The following is a 14,648-nucleotide window of genomic DNA, read 5'->3' as shown; positions in this document are numbered from 1 at the left end:
AGGAGCCAGGAGCTTCTTCCAGGTCTCCCATATGAGTGTAGAAGCCCAAGCACTTAGGCCATCTTCCACTGCTTTCCCAGGCTATATCAGGGAGCTAGATCGGAAGAGGAGTAGCTGGAACTCAAACCAGTGCCCATATGGGATTCCAGCGCCGCAGGCGGAAACTTAGCCCACTATGCCACAGCGCCAGGCCTTTCATACCATTTTGAGAGGATCATGTGGCTTAAGTATTCTAGTGACATTTTATTTCCAGATATTATGAAACTTGAATTCAAAGTGATGGCAAACAAAATATTTTTGAAATGTAGCAAACCCCCTCCCTAACCCCCAGGCAAAGCCTTGATTATTTTTTAAAAATTTTATTTTCAAGGTTGAATTTCAGAATTAATTAGATGGGAAATTTTGTCAGCTTGCCAAATACTTTAAACTTCTAAATAAATTAGCTTAAACTTTAATTTGTCATTAATTTTGTTTTATTAATTGAAGTAGTCATTTTAAAAGCTTAAACTAATTTAGATTGTTAGCTAGAATATAGACCATGCTTTTCCCAGCTTGTAAGTTTTTTCACTTATTTAATGAAAAATAAAATTTAGACAATGGAAAGTAAAGGTACACATTTGGATGTAATTTAAACCTCATTTTGATGACTGTTGGCCTAGAGATTATAGATTCTGTTCCAGTATTGTTTTCAATAATAGTGTTACTATAGCAACTAATATAAATGCATGCTTTAAGGGAAATAACAAAAACCTCTCCATAGATTGTACTGTATATTGAGATGAAATTTTTCTTTATTAACTTTTATAGCTTGCTCTGGACTTTGAAAAGCTGTTTTTCCCAAAGAAATAATCTGAGAATCCTATAACAAATACTTTTTGCCCTTAATTTCATCATTGCTTCTTGTGTTAATAGTATGCTCTAATTTATTTAAAAGTAGATGTAGAGGCCAGCGCTGTGGCTCAATAGGCTAATCCTCCACCTGCGGCGCTGGCACACCATGTTCTAGTCCCGGTCGGGGCGCCGGATTCTGTCCCAGTTGCCCCTCTTCCAGGCCAGCTCTCTGCTGTGGCCCGGGAAGGCAGTGGAGGATGGCCCAAGTCCTTGGGCCCTGCACCCGCATGGGAGACCAGGAGAAGCACCCGGCTCCTGGCTTCGGATCAGCGCGATGCGCCGGCTGCAGCGCATCGGCCGCGGCGGCCATTGGAGGGTGAACCAATGGCAAAAAAGGAAGAAGACCTTTCTCTCTGTCTCTCTCTCTCTCTCTCACTGTCCACTCTGCCTGTCAAAAAGAAAGAAATAAAAGTAGATGTACAAACAGTTTGTATCAGAAATCCTATATCATTCTCTTATTTGTGTCTTAAACAATGGTCTGGAGAGAAGAACTATGTCTGCTCTTCTGCTGCTGAATTGTAGAAATCAGTTAACTTGTTTTTTCTTTTTTAAAATGAAAATCATGGCAAGCATGCTTGCCTAAGTCTTTGAGAATTAATATTATTTATGAACAAGTGATTGAAGTACATTGAGATTGGTACCTTTGAGCCAACACTGTGTTTTAGAAGGGTAAGCCTCCACCTGTAGTGCCAGCATCCCATATGGGTGCTATTTCATGTCCCCGCTGCTCCACTTCCAATCCAGCTGCCTGCTAACATGCCTGGGAAAGCACTGGAGTGCCGCCCAACTCCTTGGGCCCCAGCACCCATGTGGGAGACTGGGAAGAAGCTTCTGGCTCCTGACTTCTGCCTGGTCCATCTCTGGCCATTGTGGCCATTTGGGGAATGAACCAGCAGATGGAAGATGTTTCTTTCTCTTTCTCCCCACCCCCATCTCTTATATCTGTCTTTCAAATAAATAAATAAATCTTAAAAAAAAATTGTACCATGTCATTGTAGATTTGATAATTAGAAACAGGAAGTCAAATTGCCTTAAAGGAATGATCAAACAGATCAAATGATTAGATTAAATAGATAATGCAGTGTATAGAAAATAAATACCATGCAGCCATTAAAAATACTTGTATTTGATGTAAATTGATGTCCCCAGAAATATATTAAGGGAGAAAAGTAGGTTTCAGTACTGTCTATATTAACAGTCCTCGTTTTTGCAAAAACTGTATGTGGGTGTGTGTGTGTAAAAATATATGGATGAGGCCAGCACCCTGGGTTCTAGTCCCGGTTGCTCCTGTTCCAGTCCAGCTCTCTGTTGTGGCCTGGGAGTGCAGTGGAGGATGGCCTGAGTCCTTGGGCCCTGCACCCGCATGGGAGACCAGGAGAAGCACCTGGCTCCTGGCTTCGGATCCGCATAGTACGCTTGCTGTGGCAGCCATTTGGGGGGTGAACCAATGGAAGGAAGACCTTTCTCTCTGCCTCTCTCTCTCACTGTCTAACTCTGCCTGTAAAAAAATACATATATGTATATATATGGATGAACATAAAACACATGTCCCTTGGCTTTGTAATTGGATATTGTTATTGTCTTTTTTTCTTGTATTTCTTTGAAAAGAGGAAGTGTAGTAATCAATAGAAGTAATATGAATTGTGTTTTTGTTTGATAGGAAGGAGGCAATTTTTTAAAAAGATTTATTTATTTGAAAGAGTTAGAGAGAGAGAGAGAGGCCTTTTTTTTTTTTTGACTGTTAGTTAACAGATAATGCAAGGGAGAGACAGAGAAAGGTCTTCCTTCCATTGGTTCACTCCCCTAATGGCCGCTACTGCTGGCACTGTGCCAATCCGAAGCCAGGAGCTGGGTACTTCCTCCTGGTCTCCCATGCGGGTGCAGGGGCCCAAGCACTTGGTCCATCCTCTACTGCCCTCCTGTGCCACAGCAGAGAGCTGGACTAGAAGAGGAGCAACCAGGACAAGAACCTGGCATCCATATGGGATGCCGGCGCCGCAGGCAGAGGATTAACCAAGTGAGCCATGGCGCCGGCCTGAGAGAGGTCTTCTGTCTGCTGGTCCACTCCCCAGTTGGCCACAGCGACCAGAAGCTTCCTCCATGTCTTTCCATATGGGTGCAGGGGTCCAGCAACTTGGACCATCTTCTACTGCTTTCCCAGGCCATAGCAGAAAGCTGGATTGGGAGTGGAGCAGCCAAGACTTGAACCAGTGCCCATATGCGATGCCAGCACTGCTGGTGGCGCCTTTTACCTGCTACGGCACAGCACTGGCCCCCGAAGGAGGCCATGTTTTAAGAAAAGGGTTTAAAATATTTTAATCATAAAAAGCAAAGTCATTTGTACTTTTTCTTCAACTTACTGGCATTTCAGTCAACCACAAGTCAACAGGAAAGTTATAGTATGAGTGGAAAATGGACTTCCACCATATCTGACTTTAATATGGTGATCATGTTTGACTTGGTAGGATAGATCTTGAATCTGGAATTGTTGAGGATAAGATATTAAAGGATTTTAGAAATGAGTAACTTCTGAAGATGAAAATCATAGAACAGTACATGTAAGGTTTAGCATAAGCATGAATTGACCTTTCAACTTTTATCTCTTGAGAATTCTTTTTTTCAATTTTTATATTTTCTTTTATTAACATATGCATGTTTTGAAAAGCTACATACACTATGAAAGTGAAAAAAATGGAGCTACTTAGTTTTTCACCTCCCTCAGAATCCTACAAGAGATTATCTAAGAGAATAGGTCTGGGAAATGGAATGACCATGCCTCCAAAAACCAGACATTCTTTGTGTTTTGATAGAATAATCCTTTAATAGGAGTCAGGAAATTTAGTTTATAGTCCCAGCTAGTCCTTAGCTGTGTATTTGGAAGAAGCTACTTTGCCCCTCTTGTTCTCAGTTTCTACTAGTTCCAAGATGATAAATTTGGACTTTGAAATTATAGGATGCTCAAAACTGACTTGATAAAGCTCCTTGGTATCTCAAGCATTTTTTTCCAACAAATGAAGAATTTATGTGGACATAACATATATTCTTGGAAAAAAATCCCTCCTAGTGTAAAGAAGTAATTAATGTATGGATTATGGTGTTTATAATTGATAAATAAACACTACTTAATTTTCACTGTGTATTTCCAAAGAATTGGATGTTATGCTGATCTGAAGCCAGGAACGAGGAGCTTCTTCTGGGTCTCCCATGTGGGTGCAGGGGCCTAAGGACTTGGACCATCTTCTACTGCTTTCCCAGACTGTATTAGAGAGCTGGATCGGAAGTGTTACAGCTGGGAGTAGAATCAGTGCCCATATGGGATGCCAGCACTGCAGGTGGCGGCTTTACCCGCTACAGCACAGCACCAGCCCCACTCTAGGACATTTTAACCTTATAATTTGTTTGGTGTGTTGTAAAACAGCTGACTTTTAAAATTATATTTCATATAGATGCTTGGGAAAATTTACCTGGTTTAATTATTCCTGCTGTTTGGGTCATGCTTAGGGGTGTGGACATGGGAATAAAATGTCTTACAGTAGAATGAATTAATGCAGACTGGCCTATTTCCCTGTCTGTTCAGTAACTCCAGACTTTGAAAATTGGTCTCAATGTAAACCTGTTCAGTGTATCTTAATCCAGAGAAGTCAGCTTTTATGGCAGATTTCTACACTAGTATGGGAGAGAAGTGTTTAGTTAACTCTCACAGGAATTAAACCTGTTAACATTTAGGAATTTCACCAGTAGACTTGTTTGTATGGTTTATTTTCCCATTTTCAGCAAACTAAATGGTACATATTACATGTCAAAATGGATTATAAAGTCTCAGTTACAGCTGTATATATTAAGAAAATGATTCCTTTCCCTACATGAAAGAAGTAATTTTTGTTTATGAAGGTAACAAGACAAAAAGTTATTTTCATGATAGTGAATATCAGAATATTTGCAATTAGTGTCAGCACTTACTATTGTACAGAAAAACTTAAGTCTTCTTGATTTGAATTTTTCCTCTTGAGTTTAATAGAAATTTTAATTTCTGCCATGTTTTAGACTCTATATTCCTGGTATGGTTCAGTATGTAAAGATACAATTATCTTCAAATGTGGGCTTTGTTTAGGCCAATAATATGGATGCATTAAACATTACTAGATGCAGATTAAATTTGGATTTAATGTGCTGTCTGTCATCCCATACCTTCATTTAATTAGTAATTATATTCCTTTATTAAATTCACACTCAATTGGGGCCAACACTGTGGTGCAGTGGGTTAAGCCTCTGCCTGTGACACCGACATCCCACATGAGATCCAGTTAAGAATCCTGGCTGCTTTGATTCTGATCCAGCTCCCTGCTAATGCACCTGGGAAAGCCCAAGTGCTTGGGCCCCTGCTACCCACCCTGACTTCAGCCTGGCCCTTCCTTGGCTGTTGGAGTCATTTGGGATGAACCAGTGGTTGGAAGATTGGTATCTCTCCCTCCTCCTCCCCTTCATGCTTTGCCTTTCAAACAAATAAAAAAACAAACTCCCCCACAGGGAGGATAAATAAAAATAATAGAATGGTCTCCCATTTTTGTGTCCCACTCCTACAATTAGAATTACACAGAGCAGGAGCTTAGTGTTCTTAGTGTAGACATAAGTGATCCCAATTTTTTACTTTGAACTTTTTAATCTTCAAAACTGATGTAAGACACCATGATTCTTTTTTAAAAAATACACTATGATAATAAATTGATGAAAAATTCTCAGTTAAAATTTGAGTTACAGGTTCTTACTGTATAGTTTATATTTGAACTTCCCACAATTGCAATATAAGAACTGTATGTTCCAGTTAAACTTGCCTACACATTCAGATTGATTTATATTCATTTTTTGTTCGTATAGTGGTTGGTAGCTAAAATGATTGTGAAAATAAAGTTGCTAAACATGTATAAACAGGAGTAGCCATGCTTTTAACACAAGCATTTATTGTAAGCACTAATTCAAGCAGGCTTATGTTAGCATTGATCAACTCGGAACTAAGCACAAAATAAAATGCATATGAAAAAGTTTTTATGAGTTGGAGAAGAAGGACCTTGAAAGCTAAAAAGTAGTAATCTTTAAAAATGTTTCAAAATTGAGTCTCTAAAATGTTACATAAGCATGAAATTTTTACATAAGAGGATGATATTAAATGTTTCATGGCTTGTTTTCTAGGTAATTTACCATAAATATCAGAAATTTATATAACAGTTTCTACTTTCTAGTCTGACAGTTAACTACAGAACTATGGCAGTTTGATCAAGAATGAAAATAATTCTCTATTATTTCAACCTTGCAAAACAGGATACTATACTTGCAGAACTTCTTCAGATACATAAAGAACACATTGTAGGATATCATGAACATGATTCTCTTTTGGACCACAAAGAAGAAGAAGAGTTGACTGAAGAAGAAAGAAAAGCAGCTTGGGCGGAGTATGAAGCTGAGAAGAAGGTAGTTCATGCTTTTTTGTTTTTGTTTTATGTTTATTATTTGAAAGAGCAGTGAGGAAGAAAAGGGCCACATTTCAACAGGTTATCATGTAGTGAGTCTTCAGAAACAGTCTCCAGTTATGATATCTATTATGTGTTTCAGGTACTTTTGGTAGTAAAGTAAGAGAGGAGAAGAAAATATTTTACACACAATAATAACACCATTTCTGCTTTAGCACTTTCTGAATTGAGAAGTCCTATTTAGCATCACTTAACTCCCATCAACACCCTCAGTATATGGTAGCAAACATAAAGGAGCTTAGAATTTGGAGGTGTGAGTAAATGTTGCTTTAGCATGTGTTTCATGAAGTCTAAATTTTGGCTGAATGTCAGAACACAAAAATACTCTATTATTGGATAGTAATGTTATTCTTTAGTAGCAGCTTTATTTAAAATAATTCCATGTCTGTTTTAAAAACCAGCCCACTTGAGCAAAAATGTGCCTGGGCATGAGAAACCTTATCCTAATACCTGAATCCTTTTAAAACTGACTCTCATTGTACCAAACTTCTTTAACATTAATGTGATGGTAGGAGTCTCATCAGAATTCACTGAGTTGCCCCATTCTGTGGGAATTATTAGAAAAAAAGAGTACACCTTTAGGGGTTAAAGCTTTCTGTGTAATAAGATCTTCGTTTTGGATAAAAAGGATGTTTTGTTTGTGTGTGGAAGAGTGTTAATAATTTCCTAGATCTGAGAATGTGGATTCATTTCTAAATCAGTAGATGATGTAGAATTTCGAGTTTGAAATCACAATGCAAAAAGTGCATAATTTTTTGTTTTTAGGGACTGACCATGCGTTTCAACATACCAACTGGGACCAATTTACCCCCTGTCACTTTCAGCGCTCAGACTCCTTATATTCCTTTCAATTTGGGAGCCCTATCAGCAATGAGTAATCAACAGCTGGAGGTAAGTTGTGAAGTACAAAGTACTTTAACATGAATTAAAGGCATTTTCAAGTGCCTTGTTTGAGGGTTCCCTAGGAATATCACGTTCTCCAAAAGATTACCTCTGAATAAACCAAGAAATTTTTCTTTTTATTTGTTAACCTTTTTTGAAAAAACATAGTATAATAAAATGTTTGTTCAGAGCACAGGGGAATCAGTCCTTGAATTAAAGTAGTTTCAACTATTTTAACTAAGGAACAATAAGGCAGCTGGTGAAGGAAATAGCACTTTCTTCAGTTATAAAATATTTGGAATAAACAAATTGCTTGCTTAGTGGTTGAAAGTAAGATAAATATATAATTTGATTTGCATTCTAATATAATATAGATATACAATTAAGTTTATGTTAATGCTTAGCATTATGAAATAAGTGAGTTAAGAGTAGGATCAAGTATGAATTAAGTAAGAAAGGTTTCTTTGTAACCAACAATTTAGTAAGTTGATGAATCTGTGGTTTCCTTTGTAAAGTGTGCTTATAGATGTATTGAAATTATTAAGTCATTGGTATGATAAAAATTAAATTTTTTATCATCCCAACTAGAACCTTTGGCACTTTATGCTGAATTTACTGTCTTCAGTTATAGAATTTTGAAACCAAATGCTATAAACTGGCAAGGGAAGGAATCCATATACTTTAAAATTATGCTTTCTGCCCTTTGTAACTTATTTCCTACATTCTTCTAGGATCTTATCAACCAAGGAAGAGAAAAAGTTGTGGAAGCAACAAACAGTGTGACAGCCGTGAGGATTCAGCCTCTTGAAGATATAATTTCAGCTGTAGTAAGCTAATTGGCAGTTGTTTTATTCTGACCTCCAATTCGTGTCCATCTATCACCACCATTTGCTTTAATTTTTAATGATTATTTGCTTCATTCATTCTGTGGGGTAGAGTGTGATTCTTATGGCTTGATATGCAAACTGCAATCCTGCAATTTTGCCTAGATATTGGCACAAAAGAGAAATGAGTAAAATCTATGAATTGAGAAATCCAACATAGAAATGTATGCATTGTTTACATAAACATACCTTAATTACCAGGTGCACAAATTGAATTCACATAGTTACGTCATTCTGGAGATAGCCAGCCCATGTAGAACATTGGATGATGCAGTACCCTGCTTTGATATTACTGTTTTCTGTAGAAAAGAATAAAGGAAAATCCTGAATATATTTAAATATCTTAATTATTTTTCCTCAATTTTACAGTAATATGGAATAAATAATTTTTTTCTTTTAGTGGAAGGAAAACATGAATCTCTCAGAGGCCCAAGTACAGGCACTAGCATTAAGTAGACAAGCCAGCCAGGAGCTTGATGTTAAACGAAGAGAGGCAATCTACAACGATGTATTGACCAAACAACAGATGGTAAGACTTCCATCTCTAGGCTATGTTTAATTTCCTCGAATTCATAATAATGGGTCTATGTGCTGTCTATGTCAGTAACCATGCCTCCAAAGTTTTCTGGAAGAACGTCTGTCAAAAACCTAGTAATGTCAAGTTAAAGGTAATCTTTTATTACAAAGAAGCAATAGCTTGTCAAACTGAGACTGCTTGAAATTTGTATAGGATCTGTTCCATATAATTTTATTTTTCATATAATTTAGATATCTAAATGGGAACTTTTGCCAGATTTTTACCATCTTTGACATTTTAAACAACTTCTTAAAACAGTATACTTTTTAATGCATTTAATTGGAGAATAAAATGTGAAGCTGTGGGAGCCAGTGTAGTAGCTCAGAGGGTTAAACTGCCTCTTGAGATGCCTTCATCTCATATCTGAGTGCTAGTTAGAATCTCAGCTCCTCTGCTTCCAATTTAGCTTCCTGCTAATGTACACCCTGGGAGACAGTAGAAGATGGCCCAAGTACCTGGGCCTCTGCCACCCACATGGGAGACCCTGATGGAGTTCCTGGCTTTGGCCTGACTCATTCCTGGAGAGGGATGCAGTAGATGTAAGATTCTCTCTTGGGGCTGGCTCTGTGGCATAGTGGGTAAAGCTGCTGCCTGCAGTGCTGGCATCCCATATGGGCACTGGTTCAAGACCCGGCTGCTCCACTTCCAATCCAGCTCTCTGCTATGGCCTGGGAAAGCAGTAGAAGATGGCCCAAGTCCTGGGGCTCCTGCACCCACATGGGAGACCTGGAAGAAGCTCCTGGCTCCTGGCTTTGGACTGGTGCAGCTCCAGCCATTGTGGCCATGTGGAGAGTGAACCAGCAGATAGATGGAAGACCTCTCTCTCTCTCTACCTCTGTACCTCTCCTTCTCTCTCTCTCTGCCTCTCCTTTTCTCTCTCTGTAACTCTGACTTTCAAATAAATAAATCTTTAAAAAAAGATATTCTCTCTCTCTCTCTCTCTCTCTGCCTGCCTTTTAGGTAGATGACGATAAATAAGAAATAACTATTTCAAAGGGGGCCCGTGTTATGCATAGCTGGTAAAGCTGCCGCCTATAACTCTGGCATCCCATATGGGTGCCAGTTCAAGACGCTGCTGCTCCACTACCAATCCAGCTTCCTACTAATGCAGCTGGGAAAGCAGCCAAGGATGGCCCAAGTACTTGTGCCCCTGCACCCACGTGGGAGATCTGGAAGACTCTCCTAGCTTCAGCCTGGCCCAGCCCTGGCCGTTGTGGCTATTTAGGGAGTAACCAGCCAATAGAAGATTCTCTCTCTCTCTCTCTCTCTCTCTCTCTTTCTGTAACTCTGACTTTCGAATAAACAAATGTTAAAAAAAAATTTAAGCTATAGATCTTATATATCACAAGTTTCTACTAAATTATAATTCTTTAAAAAGCTGGCATATTCCAGGATTCTTGACCATCTTTCCCAGTATATTAATTTGCCAGCCTTCTGCCTTGCACTGGAAAATTTCAACTCCTGACACCACAGACTCAATTTCTGGGGCATGAATTTTACTTAGAAAGCACCGCAGAACTATGTGGTTTTAAATTGTCTCAGGAAATTTGAGACATTCCAAGTAGGAATTATTACTAGTACAAGTGCTTTTCCCCTTCGTGTTTGTCACTAAAATGTTTATTTGTCCATCATCCTGTGAAATATACAAAAGAATGACAAAGAAAGGAGACTTGATAAAAAGTGCTGTAACTAATACTTGAGACTAATCACAGTGTAGGACAGGTTACTATGGCAACTAACCTAAATGCTGCTTGCAATACAATAGTCAAGTCATTAAGAGAATTTAGCCCTAAATGGTGTTACTAACTGGTTTCTACAGTAATGGTACTGTGAATGCCATCAAATTAGTAATGGTGATAACAATAATGTGTTTTCCTTTTGGTATGGTACCCCCTTAACAAATTGATTTTTAACTCAAAACTTGATACTTGCCTCTTTGAGACAGGTCATGCACTTGTAACAGCTCTCTTTTCTTTCTATAGTTAATCAGCTGTGTTCAGCGAATACTTATGAACCGAAGGCTCCAGCAGCAGTACAATCAGCAACAGCAGCAACAAATGACTTATCAACAAGCAACACTGGGTCACCTCATGATGCCAAAGCCTCCAAATTTAATCATGAATCCTTCTAACTACCAGCAGATTGATATGAGAGGAATGTATCAGTCAGTGGCTGCTGGTATGCAGCCACCACCATTACAGCGTGCACCACCCCCAATGAGAAGCAAAAATCCAGGACCTTCCCAAGGGAAATCAATGTGATTTTGCACTAAAAGCTTAAAGGATTGTTAAAATCATAGAAAGATCTTTTATTTTTTTAGGAATCAATGACTTAACAGAACTCAACTGTATAAATAGTTTGGTCCCCTTAAATGCCAATCTTCCATATTAGTTTTAAATTTTTTTAAATAGGGCATACCATTTCTCCCTGACATTTGTCAGTGATGTTGCCTAGAATCTTCTTACACACAATGAGTACAGAAGATATTTCAAATTGTTTTCAGTGAAAACAAGTCCTTCCATAACAATAACAGCTCCACAGATTTCCTCTCTAAATTTTTATGCCTGCTTTTAGCAACCATAAAATTGTCATAAAATTAGTGAATTTAGGAAAGAATAAAGATTTATATATTCATTCTTTACATATAAAAACACACAGCTGAGTTCTTAGAGTTGATTCCTCAAGTTATTAAATACTTTTGTACTTAATCCATTTCTTGATTAAAGTGATTGAAATGGTCTTAATGTTCTTTTAACTGAAGTCTGAAACTGGGCTCCTGCTATATCATCTCTATGATTGAAAGCTAGAAACTAAGGGTTATCTTTGACACAGAATGTGTGCAATATTCTTAAATACTACTGCTCTAAAGTTGGAGGAGTCTTGCAGTTATCTTAGCATTGTATAAACAGCCTTAAGTACAGCCTAAGAAGAGAATTCCTTTTTCTTCTTTAGTCTTTCTGCCATTTTTTATTTTCAGTTATATGTGCTGAAATAATTACTGGTAAAATTTCAGGGTTGTGGATTATCTTCCACACATAAATTTTCTCTCTCCTGGCACTAATATAAAGCACATCTCTTAACTGCATGGTGCCAGTGCTAGTGCTTCATCCTGTTGCTGGCAGTGGGATGTGGACTTAAGAAAAATCAAGTTCTAGCATTTTAGGAGGTTGACACTGAAGTGTGGTTGTTAGGTTCACACCCTGTTTCATAAACAACATCAAAATGGCAGAACCATTGCTGACTTTAAGTTCACACGAGGAATGTGCTTTAACAATCCCCAGTACTGTCAGTATTGTGAAATAATTCCTCTTAACGATAAGGATCACTGGCTTCTATGCTCTTCTTTTCTCTCATCATTTTCTTTTCCCCCAGTTTAACTTGAATTTTCTAAAACTATTTCAGAGTTTGGTAGTTTTCTCAGTTTAGCTCTGTGAGGCAATTTTCTGATCAAAATGAATTCATCTAATACCCTGTCATGATATTTTACTAGAAAATCATTACATGTTCTTTTATCTTCATTAGGTCTACAAAAATGGCCTATAATTTTATTCATGTATACTTTGGTTGCTTGAATTTCTTAAAGAAAAGGATTGTTTCTTACTATGGGAGTCAACTCAACATGGCAAAACCATTTTTGAGATGGTGATGTAACAGATAGTGGAAAAACAGCTAAAGAATTCCAGAAAAAAAGCTGGGCTGAGGATTTGCTCTAGGTATCACTGGATTAGAATGAGTTTAACATTTGCTAAAACTGTTTTGAGCTGTTTGGATGATAAAGAGATTTCCATTTTTATCTTGGAAGAACTAGCGGTAAAACATCTAAGAGCACTAAGTTTGTGATATAGAATTTATGAGGTTTAGTGGATCTACCCCACACCCCCCCCACTTTCCCATGGTAAGATATCATTGACAAATTCCATATATTTGGATATTATGCCAGCCATATAATCAGATTTCTTTATTGGGGGGGACAATTGTGTGTGTTTACTTTAGAAGAGATGAAAAGAGACAAGATTTATGAGATAAATATTTGAAGGCAGTATGCTCTGGCTAACTGTTATCAGTTGGTATTTCTACAAGTCCAGAATACTTTGAACCTGATTTACTAGACTTGGAAATTTTTAACATGGTCTAAATTATTTACTCAAAGACATAGATGTGAAAATTTTAGGCAGTCTTCTAAATCTTTTTCACCATGGATGAAAACTATGATATAAAGAATAATACTTAGGAGGATTAATTGGAAATCAGAGAGTTTGAAATAAAACTTGGACCACTTTGCATACACTCTTCTCACTTGACATTTTAGCTACATAATATGTACTTTGAGTATAACATCAAGTTTTAACAAATATTTAAAGACAAAATCATGTCAATAAGATACTAAAAGGCTCATTTTTATATTTGTTTTAGATGTTTTAAATAGTTGCAATGGCTTAAAAATGACGATTTAAAATGTTGCTTGTAATACAGTTTTGCCTGCTAAATTCTCCACATTTTGTAACCTGTTTTATTTCTTTGGGTGTAAAGCGTTTTTGCTTAGTATTGTGATATTGTATATGTTTTGTCCCAGTTGTATAGTAATGTTTCAGTCCATCATCCAGCTTTGGCTGCTGAAATCATACAGCTGTGAAGACCTTGCCTTTGTTTCTGTTAGACTGCTTTTCAGTTCTGTATTGAGTATCTTAAGTACTGTAGAAAAGATGTCACTTCTTCCTTTAAGGCTGTTTTGTAATATATATAAGGACTGGAATTGTGTTTTTAAAGAAAAGCATTCAAGTATGACAATATACTATCTGTGTTTTCACCATTCAAAGTGCTGTTTAGTAGTTGAAACTTAAAACTATTTAATGTCATTTAATAAAGTGACCAAAATGTGTTGTGCTCTTTATTGCATTTTCACAGCTTTGAAAATCTGTGCACATGTTGTTTCATAGAAAGTGTATAGCTTTTGATGTCCTATTTAATGGTGATTCTTTTGCACATTTAGTTGTTTAATATTGGGAAGTCAAGAACTTTGATTTTTTAATCTGTTATATAAAATCTGTAAAAGGAGATCTCTAACCTCAAAAAGAATTTACATTCCAGGAGGCCTATGTGTGTTTGTATTAGTTTGGGTTGTCTATGTAATCCAGCGCCATTGCTTGCTTCTCAACAGCTGTATCCCTTGTTTTAAGTCAAGCAAGGCTACCAACCCACACATGATACACAAGCTGCTTGCCATTCAGAAATCATAGCAGGTAGATGGAAATCTTATTTACCTAGCCTCGAAAGAAGCTGAGTATTCTGGAGTCTTCCCCTAGCTATACCCCTCTGTTGTCATCAAATCGTTTTCTTATTTTTGTGCTCCAGACGAAACCAGTAACCATATAGCATGTTGTGAGGCTATCGATACTTATTCTAACAGTAAAATAGGGCAATCCTTTTACATATTTATTTTAGTAAAAAGTATGTTCAGGATATTATGCACCTTATTTTGCCAGACTCAATGTGACTTTTGGCTGTCTCCAGATCAAGTCTACCCTCAGAATTAAAATTTTTCTACCACCCCTTCCCCCAAAAAAACCTATAATCTGAGCCAGGCTCAAAGGAGTGACCAAGTTTCAGAAATGATTTCATCTGTGCAACACTTTATATGTGCTATCATATGAGGGTGAATAAAAATTAAAAATCCAAGCCATTGTGTTGAAGCTCTGCCAGATTATCAAACTACATACTGCTAGTGTTGATTTAATAATGGGATAGCACCCCAGCCCAAAGAGTTTTACTCCCCAGGGTGTTATGCACTGCCATAAAATTCTGTTAACGATACAATGTGAGGACTTCAAAAAGTTTGTGGAAAATTGAATTAAAAGGTAAATTTATTTGTGGGCCAGATAATTGAAGTCC

General features: G+C 37.4%; 1 protein-coding gene across 9 annotated transcripts in view; it reads left to right on the top strand.

Annotated features, from left to right (window-relative positions):
- ATRX (ATRX chromatin remodeler) overlaps window positions 1-13,639 on the top strand; it is a 202,620-nt gene extending 188,981 nt beyond the window's left edge. For all 9 annotated transcript variants that reach the window (XM_062184328.1, XM_062184325.1, XM_062184324.1 and 6 more), the window contains 5 exons: window positions 6,208-6,357; window positions 7,182-7,307; window positions 8,030-8,125; window positions 8,583-8,711; window positions 10,742-13,639. In XM_062184328.1, the coding sequence (XP_062040312.1) occupies window positions 6,208-6,357; window positions 7,182-7,307; window positions 8,030-8,125; window positions 8,583-8,711; window positions 10,742-11,020 (780 nt within the window). In that variant the 3' untranslated portion in view covers window positions 11,021-13,639. The remainder of the gene's footprint in view (window positions 1-6,207; window positions 6,358-7,181; window positions 7,308-8,029; window positions 8,126-8,582; window positions 8,712-10,741) is intronic.
- The last annotated feature ends 1,009 nt before the right edge of the window (window positions 13,640-14,648 follow it).

This window comes from Lepus europaeus, chromosome X (assembly GCF_033115175.1).
Source record: "Lepus europaeus isolate LE1 chromosome X, mLepTim1.pri, whole genome shotgun sequence".
In the NCBI taxonomy this organism is placed as follows: Eukaryota; Metazoa; Chordata; class Mammalia; order Lagomorpha; family Leporidae; genus Lepus; species Lepus europaeus.
The sequence above is the reverse complement of the archived record's forward strand: the minus strand, read 5'-3'. Positions and strand labels throughout refer to the sequence as shown.